The sequence below is a fragment of the Bufo bufo genome, chromosome 3, assembly GCF_905171765.1.
Source record: "Bufo bufo chromosome 3, aBufBuf1.1, whole genome shotgun sequence".
Lineage (NCBI taxonomy): Eukaryota > Metazoa > Chordata > Amphibia > Anura > Bufonidae > Bufo > Bufo bufo.
The window spans coordinates 272,479-296,810 of NC_053391.1; the positions used below are offsets into that span (position 1 = coordinate 272,479).

Genomic DNA, 24,332 nt, shown 5'->3' on the forward strand with positions numbered 1-24,332 from the left:
ACTCCTAGAACAATACACGGAGTCTCTGACCGGCTGCAGCAGTATAAAGCCCCCGGCAGTGCTGTCCATAGAATAGAGCGCCCCCCACTCAGTATAATGCCCAGATCAGGGCCCCCCACTCAGTATAATGCCCAGATCAGGGCCCCCCACTCAGTATAATGCCCAGATCAGGGCCCCCCACTCAGTATAATGCCCAGATCAGGGGCCCCAGCCCCCCCTTCCTAGTCCTCAGTCCGGTCACCACTGATCGGACACTTATTACCTATCCGGCTCCGGGTCACTTGTCACCAACTGAAGCCAAAGATCCAAACTTCCCACCTCTAGTCAGGAGCGGTAAGTGCCCCTGTGTGACGCCGCCTCCAGAGCGGAGATCAGCGGCATCGCCAGCTCAGTCGTACAGACCATGTGGGGGGCTCTTAGAAGAGCCTTTGGTTCCGGGGGGCACAGCAGCAGCAGCAGAGCCGGGCTCACTTGCTCTTGGCCGACTTGGTGCTCTCGGTCTTCTTGGGCAGCAGCACGGCCTGGATGTTGGGCAGGACGCCTCCCTGGGCGATGGTGACGCCGCCCAGCAGCTTGTTGAGCTCCTCGTCGTTGCGCACGGCCAGCTGCAGGTGGCGGGGGATGATGCGGGTCTTCTTGTTGTCGCGGGCGGCATTGCCGGCCAGCTCCAGGATCTCGGCGGTGAGATACTCGAGCACAGCGGCCAAGTAGACGGGAGCGCCGGCGCCCACCCTCTGGGCGTAGTTGCCCTTGCGGAGGAGCCTGTGCACTCGGCCGACCGGGAACTGGAGCCCTGCCCGGGAGGAGCGGGTCTTGGCCTTAGCCCGGACTTTGCCTCCTTGTTTGCCGCGTCCAGACATCGTCCTCTTCTCTGTACAGATGAGACTGACAGCCCCGCTCCGCCCGTCACTTCTTATACCCGGATGGCGCAGGAGAACTCCTCTGTGATTGGCCGAATCCAAACCCAGTTTTCAGCGCTAAATCCTGCAGCCAATGAGGGAGCAGATAACCTGGAAAGGCTTGTGAGGACACGCCCCCATAGCACCGGTGTATCCCCGAGTGCCCGGCTCTGTGCATCCATCCAGCCGCTCGTCCTTCACTACCTCCTCCTCCTCAAGTGTCCAATCACTACTCCCCCCATCCTCCTCAAGTGTCCAATCCCTACTCCCCCCATCCTCCTCAAGTGTCCAATCCCTACTCCCCCCATCCTCCTCAAGTGTCCAATCACTACTCCCCCCATCCTCCTCAAGTGTCCAATCACTACTCCCCCCATTCTCCTCAAGTGTCCAATCACTACTCCCCCCATCCTCCTCAAGTGTCCGATCACTACTCCCCCCATCCTCCTCCTCAAGTGTCCGATCACTACTCCCCCCATCCTCCTCCTCAAGTGTCCGATCACTACTCCCCCCATCCTCCTCAAGTGTCCAATCACTACTCCCCTCATCCTCCTCAAGTGTCCGATCACTACTCCCCTCATCCTCCTCAAGTGTCCGATCACTACTCCCCCCATCCTTCTCTCTGTCTGATCACTACTCCCCCCATCCTCCTCCTCAAGTGTCCGATCACTACTCCCCCCATCCTCCTCCTCAAGTGTCCGATCACTACTCCCCCCATCCTCCTCAAGTGTCCAATCACTACTCCCCTCATCCTCCTCAAGTGTCCAATCACTACTCCCCCCATCCTCCTCAAGTGTCCAATCACTACTCCCCTCATCCTCCTCAAGTGTCCAATCACTACTCCCCCCATCCTTCTCTCTGTCTGATCACTACTCCCCTCATCCTCCCGAGTATACGATCACTACTCCCCTCATCCTCCCGATCAGTGGTCTATAATGAGGGAATAATCCGCCTCGGACATGAGGCTTCCATGTATTCACACAATGCGGCAGCTCCGTCCTAGAGAAGGTGGGGGCTCTGAGAAGAGCGAGGGGCGGAGCAGCAGGAGGGGCGGGGCTCACATCATCCATTCAGCTGAGCCGGTGGGCGGAGCAGCAGGAGGGGAGGGGCTCACATTCATCTATTCAGCTGAGCTGGTGGGCGGAGTAGCAGTAGGGGCGGAACTCATAAATTTATTTAGGTGAGCCGGGGGCGGAGCATCAGGAGGGGAGGGGCGGGGCTCACATCCATCTATTCACCTGAGCCGGGGGGGGGGCGGGGCTCACATCCATCCATTCAGATGAGCCGAGGGCGGAGCTTGTCCACGGCCGCTGAATTGTAACCGGACGGTAATTGAGCGGGAATTTCAAAAGCCAAGGTACTAGTTCTATAGCCCCGCCCCCATAGCCTGCTCAGTATTAACCCGTCAGTGGCCGCCTTCTCCCGCCCCCCACCGGAGAAGGGGAGAACAGTCCCGTATTCACTGTGCGGAGAAGAGCGGCTCCATCGCTGCGCTGGTGTCCAGGGATAGAGCGCACGACCCCCCTGCACGCACAGTACACTCAGCGGCGGCATCACTACAGCAGGGGGCGGGGCGCAGTGAGGGGCGGTTATCAGCCGAGCAGCGAGGCCCTGATAGACGGAAGAGAGCGGCGCTGACAGGGTTAACCCGCCCCCTATTCCTGCCCGCAGAGCAGCCGGAGCCCCCGCCCGCTGTGAGCGGAGAACGAGGGCAGAAGGGCGGAGTGGAGCTCGTCTGAGGAGGAGGTGGTGGCTCTGAGAAGAGCCTTTGGGGGAGAGGTGCGGGCGGCGCCAGTTACTTCTTGGCCGCGCTCTTCTTGGCTTTCGCCGCTTTCTTAGCCGGACTCTTGGCAGCCTTGGGTTTGGCCGCCTTCTTAGCCGGACTCTTGGCCAGCTTCTTGGGAGCAGCCTTCGGCTTCTTGGGGCTCTTGGCCGCGGCTGGTTTCTTAGCCTTTTTCGGGCTCTTGGCCGGAGCCTTCTTGGGCTTCTTCGGGGATTTAGCGGGTTTCTTGGCCGCAGTAGCTGCAGGTTTCTTGGCCGCCGCCGGCTTCTTCTTCTTGGCCGCCGCCTTGTCCTTGGTCTCCTGCTGCTTCTTGTTGAGCTTGAAGGAGCCGGAGGCGCCGCTGCCCTTCACCTGGGTGAGGGTCCCCTTGGTGACCAGAGCCCTGATGGCCACCTTGATGCGGCTATTGTTCTTCTCTACATCGCATCCTCCGGCAGCCAGAGCCTTCTTCAGGGCGGCCAGAGACACCCCGCTGCGCTCCTTGGAGGCGGACACGGCTGTGACCAGGAGCTCGGACACGCTGGGACCGGACGGCTTCTTGCTTTTCTTGGCGCCCCCTGCTGCCGCGGCGGATTTCCTCGGCTGCTTCTTGGACTTGGCGGCCGCTTCGGCGGGAGGAGGAGCGGCGGCTGCTGGCGAGGTCTCTGCCATCGTGTGAGACGTGGGGAGAGAACACAAAGACTTCTCCTGGAGAAAACACTGAGGCCGGAGCCGGGGCCGCCTCTTATATGTGCAGCGCTGCGCAGTGATTGGCTGCCGAGCTCCGCCCTCCTGCGCGTCTATTGGCTGACACTGGACACAGGCCCCGCCTTCACCCCTCTCAGCCCGGCTGCCGCTCCGCTCTCCCCTTGTGCTTCCCTGCCCGGGAGAAGAGCCCTTTAGCGGCTAGAACCGGACAGGAGAGGCCGCCTTCTCCGCGCCTTCCTCCTCCCGGACATCCCCCCTCACCGTGTGTCGCCGTCTGTGGCGGAGGAGGCCGGAGCAGGCCCCGGGATCTCCGCCACAGTCCTCCCGCTCTGCCTGACGTTCTGCACATCCGGCTGGATCCGGCCCGATGGCTCCGCTGCGGGGGCTCGTTCCCTCTCTTCCCGGCCCTCGTCCCCATCCCAGGGCTCTTTCCCACAAGGTGGGGCCGCAGGAAGCTGCTTGGACGCTGCGGGGAGGAGCTGGAGCCGCGGAGAGCCCGGGAGGGTAACACAGGCGGCGGCCTCCGCTCCCTGCCGGCTCCAGTGCTCCGTGTCCCCGCACATTCCCCGCCGCAGTGATGCCGCCTCATGTGTGTACAGGGCTCTCAGGGAGCAGAGATGCGTCTTGTGGTCAGGGCTCCGCAGATGACAGAGGACTTCTCTCCTGGGCTCCTGGCTGCAGCAGAGGGGGTGCCGGTACAATGGGGCAGAGTATGGCCCCGCCCCCCAGAAGTGTGGACCCCGCTTTACTGACCCCCGGAAACATTCTGGGGAGTAAGAAAAGTAGAGAAAACTGCCCCTATAATCCCCCTCATTGCACCTCCGTAATCTCAGTACAATACGGCAAAAGTATAGTATATTATAGTATAGTATATTATAGTATAGTACAGTATATAATAGTACAGTATATTATAGTATAGTACAGTATATAATAGTACAGTATAGTACAGCGCAGTATAGTATAGGACAGTATAGTATATTATAGGACAGTATATTATAGTACAGTACAGTATATTATAGTACAGCAAAGTATAGTATAGTACAGGACAGTATAGTATATTATAGTATAGTACAGCACAGTATAGTACAGTATATTATAGTACAGTACAGCACGGTATGGTATTGTACAGTATATTATAGTACAGCACATTATATTATAGTACAGCATAGTATAGTACAGTATATTATAGTACAGCACAGTATAGTATAGCACAGTATAATACAGTATAGTGTAGTATAGTATATTATAGTACAGTATATTATAGCACAGTATAGTACAGCACAGTATTGTATATTATAGTACAGTATATTATAGTATTGCATAGTATAGTACAGTATATTATAGTATTGCATAGTACAGTATATTATAGTACAGCACGGTATGGTATAGTACAGTATTGTACAGTATATTATAGTACAGCACATTATATTATAGTACAGCACAGTATAGTATAGTACAGCACAGTATTGTATATTATAGTACAGCATAGTATAGTACAGTATATTATAGTACAGCACAGTATAGTACAGCACAGTATTGTATATTATAGTACATTATATTATAGTACAGCATAGTATAGTACAGTATACTACAGCACAGTAGAGTCCAGTATATTATAGTACAGTATAGTATATTATAGTATATTACAGCATAGTATAGTACAGTATATTATAGTACAGTATAGTACAGTATATGATAGTACAGTATATAATAGTACAGCATAGTATAGTACAGTATATTATAGCATAGTACAGTATATTATAGTTTAGTACAGTTTATTATAGTATAGTACAGTATATTATAGTGCAGTATAATACAGCACAGTATAGTAAAGTACAGTAGAGTACAGTATATTTTAGTACATCATAGTATAGTACAGTACAGTATATTACAGCACAGTATATTATAGTATAATACAGCACAGTATAGTACAGCATAATATAGTATAGCATAGTATAGTACAGCACATTATAGTATAGCACAGGATAGTACAGTATATTATAGTACAGTATAGTATAGTACAGTATATTATAGTATAGCATAGTATAGTACAGCACATTATAGTACATCATAGTACAGTATAGCACAGGATAGTACAGTATAGTATAGTACATCACAGTATAGTACAGTATATTATAGTACAGTATAGTACAGCATAGTACAGTATATTATAGTACAGTATAGTACTGTACAGTATTTAATAGTACAGCACAGCATAGTACAGTATATTATAGTACAGTATAGTACAGCACATTATATTATAGTACAGTATATTATAGTATAGTATAGTACAGCACAGTATAGTACATCATAGTATAGTACAGCACATTATATTATAGTACAGTATAGAATATTCTAGTATAGTACAGTCTAGTACAGCATAGTACAGTATATTATAGTATAGCAAAAGTATAGTATATTATAGTACAGCACAGTACAGCATAGTATAGTACAGCACAGTATAGTATAGTACAGCACAGTATAGTATAGTACAGCATAGCATAGTATAGTACAGCATAGTATAGTACAGTACAGCACAGTATAGTATAGTACAGTATAGTATAGTATAGTACAGTATAGTACAGCACAGTATAGTACAGTATAGTACAGCACAGTATAGTACATCACAGCACAGTATAGTACAGTATAGTATAGTACAGCACAGTATAGTATAGTACAGCACAGTATAGTACAGTATAGTACAGCACAGTATAGTACAGCACAGCATAGTATAGTACAGCACAGTATAGTACAGTATAGTACAGCACAGCATAGTATAGTACAGTATAGCACAGCATAGTATAGTACAGTATAGTACAGCACAGTATAGTACAGCACAGTACAGTACAGCACAGTATAGTACAGCACAGAATAGTACAGCACAGTATAGTACAGTACAGTACAGCACAGTACAGCATAGTATAGTACAGCACAGTACAGCATAGTATAGTACAGTATAGTACAGCACAGTATAGTACAGTATAGTACAGCACAGCATAGTATAGTACAGCACAGTATGATACAGTATAGTACAGCATAGTATAGTACAGCACAGTATAGTACAGCACAGCATAGTATAGTACAGCACAGTATAGTACAGTATAGTACAGCACAGCATAGTATAGTACAGTACAGCACAGTATAGTACAGTACAGTATAGTATAGTACAGCACAGTATAGTACAGCACAGTATAGTACAGCACAGTATAGTACAGCACAGAATAGTATTGTAACGGGTCTCCTAGCACCCCTACTGGGTACCTCCGTTGATGGATGCTCCTAGTGCTTCCCGAGGGCTCCACATAATAAATGGAATAGGACAGCACCACTTCCTGGAACACATAGTCCGTGGTATGGCGGCGCTGCTCGTGGCGTCAGCTCCCGGCCTCAGGGACCCCTCAAACGTAGAAAAAACTTCAGAAAAGTCGCGGCCCTCTTGTTCTTGAATCAAAGCTTAGCGTTTAATCACACTGAAAGGATACAGCAACGTCTGGACACCCAGGTCTTTCTCAGCTACATGTGGTTTACAAGTGAAGCTCAATACTTATATAGGTGTAACATTCAATCCGGATTGGTTGAGGGGTTGTCCCCCAGAAAGGTCACATCCCCCCCTTACATATTCACCCAATCATGTTCTAAAGTGATAATAACATTCAGTAATAAAACAGCATAACCATCTCAGCTGTGTATATAAAATCACTAATTTCTAACGATAATTTGTTTTCCCTTAGTCCTAACCAGTGGCACAGATGGGGTATTCTGCCCCTGTGGACTGGTTAGGACAGGTGGAAGTTTTAATCAAATAATAAAAAACTGACATATACACGCCCTCCCTGCCCCCAATAAAGAGGGGAGTGACCCTCCGGACATCGTGTAATTACAAGTAGACAAAAATAACCACAATTACTAAAAAAGGGGGGGGGGGATTTCTGTGCCACTGTTAGGACTAAGGGAAAACAAATTATCGTTAGAAATTAACGATTCCCTTACGTCCTAACTAGGGATGAGCGAACCCGAACTGTATAGTTCGGGTTCGTACCGAATTTTGGGGTGTCCGTGACAAGGACCCGAACATTTTCGTAAAAGTCCGGGTTCGGTGTTCGGCGCTTTCTTGGCGCTTTTTGAAAGACTGCACAGCAGCCAATCAACAAGCGTCATACTACTTGCCCCAAGAGGCCATCACAGCCATGACTAGAAACAATGGGACAGGAAAAAGGGGGAGGAGAAGAGGCCCAGAACAACAATGCCTGTAACATGCAAACATTACAGTAAGAGCAAGATATATACAGTCCACAACACACCGCAATACAATTTAACCGAACCCATAATAACATACATAATATTAAAGACGGCCTGAATGCAATCTGCTACACAGTCTTAAAGGGGCATTGTTCCTAAAAGTCATAACATGTCCACGGATGGCCATTAAAGGGCCAGTAGCAGCAATCTAAAATACCACATGCCCAAATATTGCATTCAAACGTACAAATTCACCAGGGGCCATAGTCAGCAGGTAGGAGGCGGGCAGCCAGGCCTCTCCAATGCCCAGTGGCAAGGCGGGTTTCGCCACAGCGAGATTAGGCAGGGATTTACTTACTGAAGTGATCGATATACAGCTGTGTATCATACAACCTCTGCTATTCAATTGCTCACTGTTTTAAGGCTGCCCACTTTTTTCTGGGGTGATCGGCGGCCATTTTGTGTCTTGTGGTGCGCCAGCACAAGCTGCCACCAAGTCCATTTTTAACCATCAATAGTGTTTTTTTTTTTTTTTTGCTATATCCTACATCAGGGGCTTGGCTGTGCTTGCTATTTTATTGAGGGGTAAAATACAATTGCCAAAAATAGCAGTACCCTAAATCTGGTGTTTCAGCTGTGGCTAGCCAACTGTAATACTGTCTGCCGAAGCACAGTTTTTGTTTTGGGTTAAATACAATTCCCAATTTAGCAATTCCCTAAATAATTGTTTTCTGCTCTATCAGGCCAAGGTTAAATCTATCCATAAAAGGGTAGATTAGATTGAAGGTGCGGATAGGGTCATCCTCAATAACTTCACACGCTACCGTGCATTTCCAAGTCTAATTCTGTCCGTAAACGTATACCTGTCACCCAGCGCCTAAATACTAGGCCTCACAAATACTAGGCCTCATGTGGCCGTAAGCAGCCCGGGGTAAACGTCAGCAGGCCATTCTGAAACTCATATGTTTGGGGGACAAACCCCACACCGCGCAGGAGCTGTGGACGGGCCTTGAACAACAGACCGACGAGTGGTTGCTGCCGGTGAGCCTCAAGCCCGGCCTGGTGGTGTGCGATAATGGGCGAAATCTCGTTGCAGCTCTGGGACTAGCCGGTTTGACGCACATCCCTTGCCTGGCGCATGTGCTGAATTTGGTGGTGCAGAAGTTCATTCACAACCACCCCGACATGTCAGAGCTGCTGCATAAAGTGCGGGCCGTCTGTGCGCGCTTCCGGCGTTCACATCCTGCCGCTGCTCGCCTGTCTGCTCTACAGCGTAACTTCGGCCTTCCCGCTCACCGCCTCATATGCGACGTGCCCACCAGGTGGAACTCCACCTTGCACATGCTGGACAGACTGTGCGAGCAGCAGCAGGCCATAGTGGAGTTTCAGCTGCAGCACGCACGGGTCAGTCGCACTGCGGAACAGCACCACTTCACCACCAATGACTGGGCCTCCATGCGAGACCTGTGTTCCTCGTTGCGCTGTTTCGAGTACTCCACCAACATGGCCAGTGGCGATGACGCCGTTATCAGCGTTACTATCCCACTTCTATGTCTCCTTGAAAAAACGCTGCAGGCGATGATGGAAGAGGAGGTGGCCCAAGAGGAAGAGGAGGAAGAGGGGTCATTTTTAGCACTTTCAGGCCAGTCTCTTCAAAGTGACTCAGAGGGAGGTTTTTTGCAACACCAGAGGCCAGGTACAAATGTGGCCAGACAGGGCCCACTACTGGAGGACGAGGTGGAGGAGGATGAGGATGAAGCATGTTCACAGCGGGGTGGCACCCAAAGCAGCTCGGGCCCATCACTGGTGCGTGGCTGGGGGGAAACGCAGGACGATGACGATACGCCTCCCACAGAGGACAGCTTGTCCTTACCTCTGGGCAGCCTGGCACACATGAGCGACTACATGCTGCAGTGCCTGCGCAATGACAGCAGAGTTGCCCACATTTTAACGTGTGCGGACTACTGGGTTGCCACCCTGCTGGATCCCCGGTACAAAGACAATGTGCCCACCTTACTTCCTGCACTGGAGCGTGATAGGAAGATGCGCGAGTACAAGCGCACGTTGGTAGACGCGCTACTGAGAGCATTCCCAAATGTCACAGGGGAACAAGTGGAAGCCCAAGGCGAAGGCAGAGGAGGAGCAAGAGGTCGCCAACGCAGCTGTGTCACGCCCAGCTCCTCTGAGGGCAGGGTTAGCATGGCAGAGATGTAGAAAAGTTTTGTCACCACGCCACAGCTAACTGCACCACCACCTGATACGGAACGTGTTAGCAGGAGGCAACATTTCACTAACATGGTGGAACAGTACCTGTGCACACCCCTCCACGTACTGACTGATGGTTCGGCCCCATTCAACTTCTGGGTCTCCAAATTGTCCACGTGGCCAGAGCTAGCCTTTTATGCCTTGGAGGTGCTGGCCTGCCCGGCGGCCAGCGTTTTGTCTGAACATGTATTCAGCACGGCAGGGGGCGTCATTACAGACAAACGCAGCCGCCTGTCTACAGCCAATGTGGACAAGCTGACCTTCATAAAAATGAACCAAGCATGGTGTTACGACACTCACCGCCAGGTAGATGAAGCCGCCGTTTAGTGAATAATCCCCTTTCTCCAGAAATGCAGTTTTTAATCCAGCCGATCGTCAAACTCCCGAATGGAGCATACGAACGCGGCACTCCCGATCAGCAATTCAGTCGAACTCCTTCCACAGCTAGCAATAAACGAAAGCGCTGTCCCAATAATAAATCCCTCCACAAACGAGACCAAGCTCCGTCTTGAAGGTCAAACAGGAATCAATTTTATTGAGGGCTACCCGCCCGTATTTATGCAGGTCTCCATCTGGTGGACACGCCCCTAGGGGACCAGAATGGAGACTGTGACACAAGACAGACATGCAGCACTACAGAACAATACATCCCCACAATGCATCATGGTTTCCTCCTCTCTGCCCTGGAGACACCCGAGGAGTAATCTAATTATCTCTCAAGACAGAGGGAAATCACCAATACACATGTGGGGACAACAGAACAGAAATCACCATTTAAACACACAATGGGACAACCCTTTTTAATACACAGACATTTAACATCCCAAAATGGCACGAATTAGACCAGGAGTTCAAGTTAGTTCAAGTCCTTTGTGAACAATGAGGCCATTTAGGTTAACTAGCAGCACACTCTTCTCCTGGGTGGCCGTCCGTTCGGTAGTTTCAATCAGTATTTGGGGAAACACACGAACAGGGGCATACGGACAGGAAATCCAGTGAAATGAAGGCAAACAGACGAACCAGCAATATAGGTCTATACAGATGGATCCGTCACACAATATCCCACAGGACCTGTCCATCCCTTGTGCAGATTAGACATTAACTACCTCCCCTTAACCATATATTATTGTACTCCAGGGCACTTCCTCATTCAATCCTATTTTTATTTTCATTTTACCATTATATTGCGGGGCAACCCAAAGTTGAATGAACCTCTCCTCTGTCTGGGTGCCGGGGCCTAAAAATATCTGACAGTGGCTTGTTCCAGTGGTGGGTGACATGAAGCCTGATTCTCTGCTATGGGACCTCTCTCCTCTGTCTGGGCCTAAAAATATCTGACAGTGGCCTGTTCCAGTGTTGGGTGACATGAAGCCTGATTCTCTGCTATGACATGAAGCCTGATTCTCTGCTATGGGACCTCTCTCCTCTGTCTGGGTGCCGGGGCCTAAAAATATCTGACAGTGGCCTGTTCCAGTGGTGGGTGACATGAAGCCTGATTCTCTGCTATGACATGAAGCCTGATTCTCTGCTATGACATGAAGCCTGATTCTCTGCTATGGGACCTCTCTCCTCTGTCTGGGTGCCGGGGCCTAAAAATATCTGACAGTGGCCTGTTCCAGTGGTGGGTGACATGAAGCCTGATTCTCTGCTATGACATGAAGCCTGATTCTCTGCTATGACATGAAGCCTGATTCTCTGCTATGGGACCTCTCTCCTCTGTCTGGGTGCCGGGGCCTAAAAATATCTGACAGTGGCCTGTTCCAGTGGTGGGTGACGTGAAGCCTGATTCTCTGCTATGCCATGAAGCCTGATTCTCTGCAATGGGACCTCTCTCCTCTGTCTGGGTGCCGGGGCCTAAAAATATCTGACAGTGGCCTGTTCCAGTGGTGGGTGACGTGAAGCCTGATTCTCTGCTATGACATGAAGCCTGATTCTCTGCTATGACATTAAGCCTAATTCTCTGCTATGGGACCTCTCTCCTCTGTCTGGGTGCCGGGACCTAAATATCTGACAATGGCTTGTTCCAGTGGTGGGTGACGTGAAGCCTGATTCTCTGCTATGACTTTAAGCCTGATTCTCTGCTATGATTCTCTGCCATGAGACCTCTCTCCAATCGATATTGGTTAATTTTAATTTATTTTATTTTTCATTTTTATTCATTTCCCTATCCACATTTGTTTGCAGGGGATTTACCTACATTTTGCCGCCTTTTGCAGCCCTCTAGCCCTTTCCTGGGCTATTTTTACAGCCTTTTTAGTGCCAAAAAGTTCGGGTCCCCATTGACTTCAATGGGGTTCGGGTTCGGGTCGAGTTCGGATCCCGAACCCGAACATTTCCGGGAAGTTCGGCCGAACTTCTCGAACCCGAACATCCAGGTGTTTGCTCAACTCTAGTCCTAACCATTGGCACAGATGGGGATTTTGCAAGTAGAAACCCCCATGGGAGGGTCCTCATGCCTGGCGGAAGATAACACTGTCCGGCCAAATGAGGAATAACTATGTATTCTAGTATCCACTCTATAGTGTGAGATATAAGTGGAGTGAGAACTCCAAGAAGCTGACTTACAGATCACGTCCAATGGGATCGAGCTTCTCTCTGCAAAAGAAGTGGCCACTGCTCGAGTAGAGTGGGCCCTTACAAATTCAGGGGGCTCTGAGCCCTGAGACATATAAGACTCCCGAATTGCCTCTTTAATCCAGCGACTGATGGAGGGCTTAGAGGCTTTCCTCCCCTTATGGGTACCGGAAAAAAGTAAATACCTTGGAGCGTTCCAAGTAAATCTTAAGACATCTCGAAATGTCGAGGGTATAGAGCTCTCTTTCCTCAGAGGAGGGGGGTGGAGCCAACGTTGGCAGGGAGATCACCTGGTTAATATTGTCAAAGGAAGGAACCTTTGGGATGAAAGTAGGCAAAAATTTGAGAAGTACCCGATCCTGCAGGAACTTTGTATAAGGCTCAAAGGCAGAAAAAGCCTGGAGTTCCCCAACTCGCTTTGCAGAGGTAACAGCCAACAAGAAGGTGATCTTCCAGGTCAGGAACTTGAATCCCGCCTCCTCCAGGGGCTCAAAGGGGGGAGATGATAACCCCCTGAGCACGACCGATAAATCCCAAACAGGGATAGGTTTGATTACTGTAGGCTTAAATCTTGAAGGCTCCCTTCAGGAATCTCTTGATAAGGGGGTCTTGAGAAATAGCTCTGTTGAGACAAGCAGAGATTGCTGAAATCTGCACTTTAAGGGTAGCTGGTGATAGCCCCCTGTCCAGACCGTCTTGAAGAAATTGGAGAATTATCGGGATGGAAGCTTCAGCGGATGTTTGCTGATGCCTTGTACACCAGGATGAAAAGATCTTCCAGATTCTGGAGTAGGCCTTATTGGTAGCTTCTGATCTGGAGTACTCTAAGGTTCTCAAGACAGACCCTGATAGCCCTTCTATCCTTGGAAGGGACTGGTCAACCTCCAGGCCGTTAGGTTGAAGATTTGAGGAGATCTGGGTGTCCCCTGACACCAGTACTCTCTTTGGAGGAAGGCTGAGAAATTGACCCCGACTCATCTGTAAGAGTTGGGTAAACCAAGCTCTTTTCGGCCAGTATGGGATAATGGCGATAACTGATGCTTGGTCCTGCCTGATTTTCATCAAGACCCTTGGTATCAAGGAAATTGTAGGGAAGATGTAGGCCAGCCTGAACCTCCATGGGATTGACAGAGCATCTATAGCCACCGAGTTGTCCTCCCTGAAAAGGGAGCAATACCTCTCCACCTTGGTGTTGAACCTTGTTGCCATGAGATCGTTCTCTGGCATGCCCCACTTGAGTGTTATCTCCTTGAAGACCTCTGGATGAAGTGACCATTCTCCGGTTGGAAGACCTCGGCTCAGGCGATCCGCAATCACATTGAGAACTCCGCGAATGTGAACGGCTGATAAGTGGGTGAGGTTCCGTTCTGCCCAATCCAATATCACCCCTATCTCTCTCAGGAGACTTTGTGACCTCGTGCCTCCCTGCTTGTTGATATACAGCACAGCGGTCATGCTGTCTGATTGTACCTTCACTGCCTTCCCTCGAATGAAAAGAGCAAAATGAAAAAGAGCTAGTCTGATTGCTCTGATCTCCAGGAGATTTGATGACAATAACCTCTCCTGAGGTGTCCCAGTTCCCTGGACTGTCATGTCCTGAAGATGCGCACCCCAGCCTACTAGGGTAGCACGGAAGCACTGAAAAACTATAAGGAATAAAATAGAACATGTAAAAAACAAATAAAAGTGGCCAAACTAGAGACCGAGAGATTAATTGCCAAAGAGAGTAAAACTAACCCTAAAATGTTCTTCAATTATATAAATGGTAAAAAGTATAAATCTGAAGGTGTCGGCCCTTTAAAGAGTAATGAGGGGGGAGTCACAGAGAGCGACGAGGAGAAAGCAAAGCTGTTAAATATTTTTTTCTCCAATGTATTCACTGAGGAAAATAAACTGTCAGATGAAATGCTGAATGTTGAAATAAATTCCCCATTAAAAGTGTCCTGTCTGACCCAGGAAGAAGTACAACAGCGACTTAAAAAGATTAAAATAGACAAATCGCCAGGACCAGATGGCATACACCCCCGTATCCTAAGGGAATTAAGTAATGTCATAACCAGACCCTTATTTCTGATATTTGCGGACTCTATACTGACAGGGAATGTCCCACAGGATTGGCGCATGACAAATGTGGTGCCAATATTCAAAAAGGGTCCAAAAACAGAGCCCGGAAACTATAGGCCGGTAAGTGTAACATCTGTTGTGGGTAAACTGTTTGAAGGTTTTCTGAGAGATGCGATATTAGAGCATCTCAACGGAAATAAGCAAATAACGCCATATCAGCATGGCTTCGTGAGGGATCGGTCATGTCAGACTAATTTAATCAGTTTCTATGAGGAGGTAAGTTCTAGACTTGACAGCGGCGAATCAATGGATGTCGTATATCTGGACTTCTCCAAAGCATCTGACACTGTACCACATAAAAGGTTAGTATATAAAATGAGAATGCTCGGACTGGGAGAAAACATCTGTATGTGGGTAAGTAACTGGCTGAGGGATAGAAAACAGAGGGTGGTTATTAACGGTACACACTCAGATTGGGTCACTGTCACTAGTGGGGTACCACAGGGGTCAGTACTGGAGGGGTCACTGTCACTAGTGGGGTACCTCAGGGGTTAGTACTGGGCCCTATTCTCTTCAATATATTTATTAATGATCTTGTAGAAGGCTTGCATAGTAAAATATCAATTTCCGCAGATGACACTAAACTGTGTAAAGTAATTAACACTGAAGAGGACAGTATACTGTATATATACTACAGAGGACAGTATACTGTATATATACTACAGAGGACAGTATACTGTATATATACTACAGAGGACAGTATACTGTATATATACTACAGAGGACAGTATACTGTATATATACTACAGAGGACAGTATACTGTATATATACTACAGAGGACAGTATACTGTATATATACTACAGAGGACAGTATACTGTATATATATACACTACAGAGGACAGTATACTGTATATAAACTACAGAGGACAGTATACTGTATATATACTACAGAGGACAGTATACTGTATATATATATACTACAGAGGACAGTATACTGTATATATACTACAGAGGACAGTATACTGTATATATACTACAGAGGACAGTATACTGTATATATATACACTACAGAGGACAGTATACTGTATATAAACTACAGAGGACAGTACACTGTATATATACTACAGAGGACAGTATACTGTATATATACACTACAGAGGACAGTATACTGTATATACACTACAGAGGACAGTATACTACTACAGAGGACAGTATACTGTATATATATACACTACAGAGGACAGTATACTGTATATATATACACTACAGAGGACAGTATACTGTATATATACTACAGAGGACAGTATACTGTATATATACTACAGAGGACAGTATACTGTATATATACTACAGAGGACAGTATACTACTACAGAGGACAGTATACTGAATATACAGTCATGTGAAAAAATTAGGACACCCTTTGAAAGCATGTGGTTTTTTGTAACATTTTTAATAAATGGTTATTTCATCTCCGTTTCAACAATACAGAGAGATTAAAGTAATCCGACTAAACAAAGAAAACTGAAGAAAAGTCTTTTCAAGATCTTCTGTAAATGTCATTCTACAAAAATGCCTATTCTAACTGAGGAAAAAGATAGGACACCCTTGCCCCTAATAGCGAGTGTTACCTCCTTTGGCTGAAATAACTGCAGTGAGACGGTTCTTGTAGCCATCTACCAGTCTTCGACATCGGTCTGAGGAAATTTTACCCCACTCCTCAATGCAGAACTTTTTCAGCTGTGAGATGTTTGAGGGGTTTCTTGCACGTACAGCCCTTTTCAAGTCACCCCACAGCATCTCAATGGGATTCAAATCTGGACTTTGACTTGGCCATTCCAGGACTCTCCATTTCTTCTTTTTCAGCCAATCTTTGGTTGATTTACTAGTATGTTTTGGGTCATTGTCATGTTGCATGGTCCAGTTCCGCTTCAGCTTTAATTTTCTAACTGATGGTCTCACATGTTCTTCAAGCACCTTCTGATACACAGTAGAATTCATCGTGGATTCTATGATGGTGAGCTGACCAGGTCCTGCTGCAGCAAAGCAGCCCCAAACCATGACACTTCCACCTCCATGCTTCACAGTTGGTATGAGGTTCTTTTCTTGGAATGCTGTGTTTGGTTTACGCCAAACATGTCCTCTGCTGTTGTGTCCAAATAATTCAATTTTGGACTCATCTGTCCAAAGAACATTATTCCAGAAGTCCTGGTCTTTGTCAACTTTATCTCTGGCAAATGTCAGTCTGGCCTCGATGTTTCTCTTGGAAAGCAAAGGTTTCCTCCTTGCACACCTCCCATGCAAGTTAAACTTGTACAGTCTCTTTCTGATTGTAGAGGCATGTACTTCTACATCAACAGTAGCCAGAGCCTGCTGTAGTTCTCGAGATGACACTTTAGGGTTTTTGGAGACCTCTTTTAGCATCTTCCGGTCTGCTCTTGGGGTGAACTTGCTGGGGCGACCAGTCCTGGGCATGTTGGCAGTTGTTTTGAAAGCCCTCCACTTGTAGACTATCTTCCGGACAGTGGAATGGCTGATTTCAAAATCTTTTGAGATCTTTTTAAATCCCTTCCCAGACTCATAGGCTGCTACAATCTTTTTTCTGAAGTCCTCTGACAGCTCTTTTGCTCTCACCATGGTGCTCACTCTCACTTCAACAGTCAGGAGCACACCAAACTAAATGTCTGAGGTTTAAATAGGGCAAGCCTCATTCAACATGCAGAGTAACGATCTACTAATTATGTGCACCTGGTGTGATATACCTGTGTGAGATCTGAGCCAATTTAAGAGGGAATACATGTGAGGGTGTCCTATCTTTTTCCTCAGTTAGAATAGGCATTTTTGTAGAATGACATTTACAGAAGATCTTGAAAAGACTTTTCTTCAGTTTTCTTTGTTTAGTTGGATTACTTTTATCTCTCTGTATTGTTGAAACGGAGATGAAATAACCATTTATTAAAAATGTTACAAAAAACCACATGCTTTCAAAGGGTGTCCTAATTTTTTCACATGACTGTATATATATATATATATATATATATATATATACTACAGAGGACAGTATACTTTATATATACTACAGAGGACAGTATACTGTATATACACTACAGAGGACAGTATACTGTATATATACTACAGAGGACAGTATACTGTATATATATACTACAGAGGACAGTATACTGTATATATATATATATATATATACTACAGAGGACAGTATACTGTATATACACTACAGAGGACAGTATACTGTATATATACTACAGAGGACAGTATACTGTATATATATACTACAGAGGACAGTATACTGTATATATATATATATATATATATACTACAGAGGACAGTATACTGTATATACACTACAGAGGACAGTATACTGTATATATATACTACAGAGGACAGTATACTGTATATATACTACAGAGGACAGTATACTGTATATATACTACAGAGGACTGTATACTGTATATATATACTACAGGGGACAGTATACTGTATATATATATACTACAGAGGACAGTATACTGTATATACACTACAGAGGACAGTATACTGTATATATATACTACAGGGGACAGTATACTGTGTATATATATATATATATATACTACAGAGGACAGTATACTGTATATATACTACAGAGGACAGTATACTGTATATATACTACAGAGGACAGCATACTGTATATACACACTACAGAGGACAGTATACTGTATATATACTACAGAGGACAGTATACTGTATATATATATACTACAGAGGGCAGTATACTGTATATATACTACAGAGGGCAGTATACTGTATATATACTACAGAGGACAGTTTTCTGTATATATATACTACAGGGGACAGTATACTGTATATATATATATATACTACAGAGGACAGTATACTGCATATATACACTACAGAGGACAATATACTGTGTATATATATACTACAGAGGACAGTATACTGTATATATACTACAGAGGACAGTATACTGTATATACACTAGAGGACAGTATGCTGTATATATATACTACAGAGGACAGTATACTGTATATATACACTACAGAGGACAATATACTGTATATATACTACAGAGGACAGTATACTGTATATATACTACAGAGGACAGTATACTGTATATATATACACTACAGAGGACAGTATACTGTATATATACTACAGAGGACAGTATACTGTATATATACTACAGAGGACAGTATACTGTATATATACTACAGAGGACAGTATACTGTATATATATATTACAGAGGACGGTATACTGTATATATACTACAGAGGACAGTATACTGTATATATACTACAGAGGACAGTATACTGTATATACACTACAGAGGACAGTATACTGTATATATATATACTACAGAGGACAGTATACTGTATATATACACTACAGAGGACAATATACTGTATATATACTACAGAGGACAGTATACTGTATATATACTACAGAGGACAGTATACTGTATATATATACACTACAGAGGACAGTATACTGTATATATACTACAGAGGACAGTATACTGTATATATACTACAGAGGACAGTATACTGTATATATACTACAGAGGACAGTATACTGTATATATATATTACAGAGGACGGTATACTGTATATATACTACAGAGGACAGTATACTGTATATATATACTACAGAGGACAGTATACTATATATACTACAGAGGACAGTATACTGCATATATACTACAGAGGACAGTATATTGTATATATACTACAGAGGACAGTATACTGTATATACACTACAGAGGACAGTATACTGTATATATATACTACAGAGGACAGTATACTGTATATATATACTACAGAGGACGGTATACTGTATATATACTACAGAGGACAGTATACTGTATATATACACTACAGAGGACAGTATACTGCATATATACTACAGAGGACAGTATATTGTATATATACTACAGAGGACAGTATACTGTATATACACTACAGAGGACAGTATACTGTATATATATACTACAGAGGACAGTATACTGTATATATATACTACAGAGGACGGTATACTGTATATATACTACAGAGGACAGTATACTGTATATATACTACAGAGGGCAGTATACTGTATATATACACTACAGAGGACAGTATACTGTATATACACTACAGAGGACAGTATACTGTATATATACTACAGAGGACAGTATACGGTATATATACTACAGAGGATAGTATACTGTATATATATACTACAGAGGACAGTATACTGTATATATACTACAGAGGACAGTATACTGTATATATACTACAGAGGACATTATACTACTACAGAGGGATCTGGATAGATTGGAGGCTTGGGCAGATAAGTGGTAGATGAGGTTTAACACTGACAAATGTAAAGTTATGCACATGGGAAGGAATAATGCAAGTCACCCGTACATACTAAATGGTAAAACACTCGGTAACACTGACATGGAAAAGGATCTAGGAATTTTAATAAACAGCATAATAAGCTGCAAAAACCAGTGTCAGGCAGCTGCTGCCAAAGCCAATAGGATAATGGGTTGTCAAAAGGGGCATAGATGGCGGTGATGAGAACATGGTCCTCCCACTTTACACATCACTGGTCAGACCACACATGGAGGACTGTGTACAGTTCTGGGCTCCAGTGAACAAGGCAGACATAGCAGAGCTGGAGAGGGTCCAGAGGAGGGCAACTAAAGTAATAACTGGAATGGGGCAACTACAGGACCCTGAAAGATTATCAAAATTAGGGTTCTTTGATCTTAGATCCTGATCAGTATTGTAGACTACTATCTATTATCCATTTTCTATTTGATATCTTTTACTGTCATCCTCTTATAACTTTTCATGTTATGATATGGAAATGACTCATTTTCAGCAACAATTTGCTTTATGGTTGGTATGTCTGCACCTAGTAGACTCTGATTGTGTCTGCTGGTTGCAGGATGTATTAAAATCATTGGCAAAGATACAATCGGTGTCTCTATATACTCCTATAGCTGTAAATAAAGGGCATGTGAAAAAGAGCATTGGATTTAAGAATTACCAAGACCGCTTACAAAGCAGCAACTTGATCGATCACCACATAGGTCATTTTGACAAATAACTACTGTCTCACCATTATGATGCCATCCATTCCATTGTAAACCTCTAATGGTGAGATTTATAAAGCTTAAATACATATACTCTAGTGAAAACATATAATTCACAGGCCTCTCTCCCGTTAACACGGGTCTACGGGGCCAGATTGGGAATCACTTGTGTATTTCTTCTACATGGGAAGGACGACCACCATTCTTGGACGTCTTTCTATCTGTAGAAGATCAAGGTCCATTCTAAAATCTGGTATAAGTTTATATTACATAAGACCTACAATTGTTGATATGTCAGAATTAACTGACCCTTTTGCTGTTCTTTTTGTTTTTGTTCATATTTTTTACCAGGTTGTTCTCAGGAGACCTAGCTGAAAAGATTATTTACATATCCAACTCCCAACATCATGGCAAACGTAACTGCATCCTCCTTCAACGTTAGAGGCTTCAACTCACCTCAAAAGAGATCTCAGGTACTCTCTCTCCTGAGGAAGAGCAAAGCAGACATTTGCTTTCTTCAGGAGACCCACTTAAAGTCTGGCAGGATCCCTACCTTACCTCATACGTTTTATAATAAATGGTTTCACTCCACATACACAAAAGCAGCGAGAGGAGTTAGTATAGCGATAGCTAAACACATCCCCTTTGAACCCATACTGACACTATCTGATACGGAGGGAAGATACATGTTTGCCAAAGGTAAAATTGGCCATACCCTAGTATCCCTAGCGAGCATTTATGCTCCGAACAAAAAACAATACTCATGGCTTAAAGATACACTTAACAAATTTCAGACCTTTGCTGAAGCTTTGATGCTAATAGGAGGTGATTTGAATATATCCTTGAATCCAACTATGGATACTTCCAAAGGGACCTCAGCGATATCACAAAAAACATTAGGAAACATTCAAAAGCTATTGACTAAAAATCATTTAATTGACACATGGAGAACCCTTAATCCCTCCACTAAAGATTACACCTACTTCTCACTAATTCACCATTCTTTCCAAAGAATAGACTACATTTTCACTTCAGATAAATACCTAAATTCCCTTAAGAAAGCTGATATAGGATCCATAACTGTTTCAGGTCACGCTCCAGTCTCTGCACACATGTCCTTTCCCTCCCTTCCAGTGAGAGAATGGACCTGGAGGCTAAATGAGACTTTGCTTGACTCAGATAGTTCTTTAGCTGATATTTCTAAAAAGCTAGCTTTGTACTTTCAAGACAATAAACCTTCTGACACCTCCCAGACCATAGTCTGGGAAGCACACAAAGCCTTCATTAGAGGGGAGCTCATAGCATTAGGTACAAAAGTTCAGAAAGACAGACAGAAGATGCTAAACTCACTACTAACACAAACAGCTGCTCTAGAAGCTATCCAAAAACAGTCAAAAGCGAGAATTATGCAAGATGACTTAACTGCGCTGCGACACAAATGAAAGGACTTACTTAATATTAGATGAGCTAAAGCATATCAGTATGCACAATTCAAATACTATGCGCACGGAGACAGAGGTAGTAAGCTGACATCCCACTTAATTAATAAGAGAAAAGAGGCCCAATTTATTAAAAGCATTAAAACCCATTCTAACATTTTACCTAAGGACACAAAGGACATAGCTACTGAGTTTAGCTATTTCTATAGCCAATTATATAACCTCCCTGCAGACCCGCAAACAAACACAAATCAAAAGAAAATTGATGAATTCCTCTCTAAACTTAACTTACCCACCATCCCTGAAGCAGATAACCTATCTTTACTAGCTCCTATAACTACAGAGGAAATCTCAGACATCATAAGATCCCTTCCAAATGGGAAAGCACCAGGACCAGATGGGCTTCCCGCTGGATACTATAAAAAACTTTTGCCAGTACTACTCCCTCACATTACAAATTGGTGTGGGGCCTTGATGTTGGGCGCTTCCCCCCCCGAAACAAACCCTAGAAGCCAATATTACAATAATAGCGAAAGAGGGAAAAAATGTAACAGAATGCGTCAGTTACAGACCCATTTCTCTCCTTAACCTGGACGTAAAGATTTGGGCAAAGATTTTAGCGAACAGATTAAATAAAATTGTCCCAAAAATAATCCACCCAGACCAAGCTGGATTTGTGACAGGTAGAGAAGGCAACTTTCACTCCTGCAGAGTTATTCACGCGATCAAATTAGCTAAAGAAAAGAAAGGCCCTCTCATTCTCCTCAGTACAGATGCAGAGAAGGCATTTGATCGTGTGAACTGGTTGTATATGCAAAGAGCTCTGCATAGGTTTGGAATTCCACCCTCCTTCATCGGTGCGATTATGACCCTTTATCAACGTCCAAGTGCTAGAGTAAGGGTTAATGGCATATTATCTAATCCCTTCAACATAAGTAATGGCACTCGTCAGGGCTGTCCACTATCCCCCACCCTTTTCATCATCACCATGGAAACTCTGCTACAAGCGATAAGAGATGATCCACTGATAAAGGGGATAAAAACTAACCTAAATGAGCATAAATGCGCCGCTTTTGCGGACGATCTTTTACTCCTGATCACAAATCCAATTCAAGCTTTCCCACCGTTAATGTCATTATTCGAACAATTCGGCTCTTTATCAAATTTTAAAATTAATTACTCAAAATCTGAAGCGCTCAACATCTCGGTCCCAACGACACAAATTCAAAACCTAAAATCTTCCTACCCTTTCACATGGCAACAGGAAAAAATTAAATACCTAGGTATTTCCTTAACAAACACACTAACTAACCTATATCATATGAACTACATTCCCCTGCTGAAGAAAATTAGAGACCAATTAAACTCACTATCCCTCCCATATATATCTTGGCTAGGTAGAAAGAACCTCCTGCAAACATACATCATGCCTAAACTATTATACCTTCTACAAATGATACCCATCTACCTTCCACAATCCTTTTTTAAGAACATACGCTCTATATTTTCATCCTTCCTCTGGAAAGGGAAAAAGCCACGGTTAGCATATGATAAATTAATTAGAGCCCGGCCACATGGAGGTATGGGCCTCCCAGATGCACAAACCTATTATAGAGCGATCCAACTGAGAAGATGGCTACAACTATGCATCCCACATTTAAGAATATTAGGCTCAGACATTGAGCTTCTCACTCTATCTAAGCGCCAATTAACGGGCTTATGGGCCATTGGGAAGCCTACACCCCCAATAGAAGGACTAACTAGAGGGATTTATTTGGTGTTTAACACCCTATCCAAAAGTGAGCACTTACTCTCTGATCCCCCAAAACTGTTACCTTCGACATTAAGCCCATTTTTGATTTACCCCAACATCCACAATCCCCCTGACTTCTGGAATGCATTCCAAGACCTAAATACAGAGGAACTAATGTCTCAGACGGATACAAATTTAGCAATAGACACATTCTGTGATATCCGCCTAAAACAAGCCAGTTTCCTGGACTTAAAGATATTCAAAGACACATGTTCAAAACTACGAGATAAATATAGAACAAATAAAGAAAGTACCTGGTTCGAAAAACTTATTCAAGGACAAACTTCAACTAAACGTGCGGTTTCTAATATTTATAGGAACTTGTTGAGTTTACAGAAAGTTAGTAAACCTGCATACATCTCTCAATGGGAGAAGGAACTGGGGACAACATTTAATGCAGCGGAGATTGACCAGATTCATCTAAGATCCCATGGATTCTCTAGATGCGCAAAAATACAAGAACATTCCTAC

At 44.7% G+C, this 24,332-nt stretch overlaps 2 protein-coding genes across 4 annotated transcripts in view; one reads left to right on the forward strand and one right to left on the reverse strand.

The window, feature by feature from the left end:
- Positions 1 to 24,332, forward strand: part of UBASH3A (ubiquitin associated and SH3 domain containing A) — a 698,439-nt gene that overhangs the window by 216,480 nt on the left and 457,627 nt on the right. The gene's annotated exons all lie outside the window — the stretch shown is intronic.
- LOC120994272 (histone H1B-like) lies at positions 2,692 to 3,330 on the reverse strand. Its single transcript, XM_040422712.1, has one exon. The coding sequence runs from the start codon at positions 3,328 to 3,330 to the stop codon at positions 2,692 to 2,694; it is 639 nt and encodes a 212-aa protein (XP_040278646.1).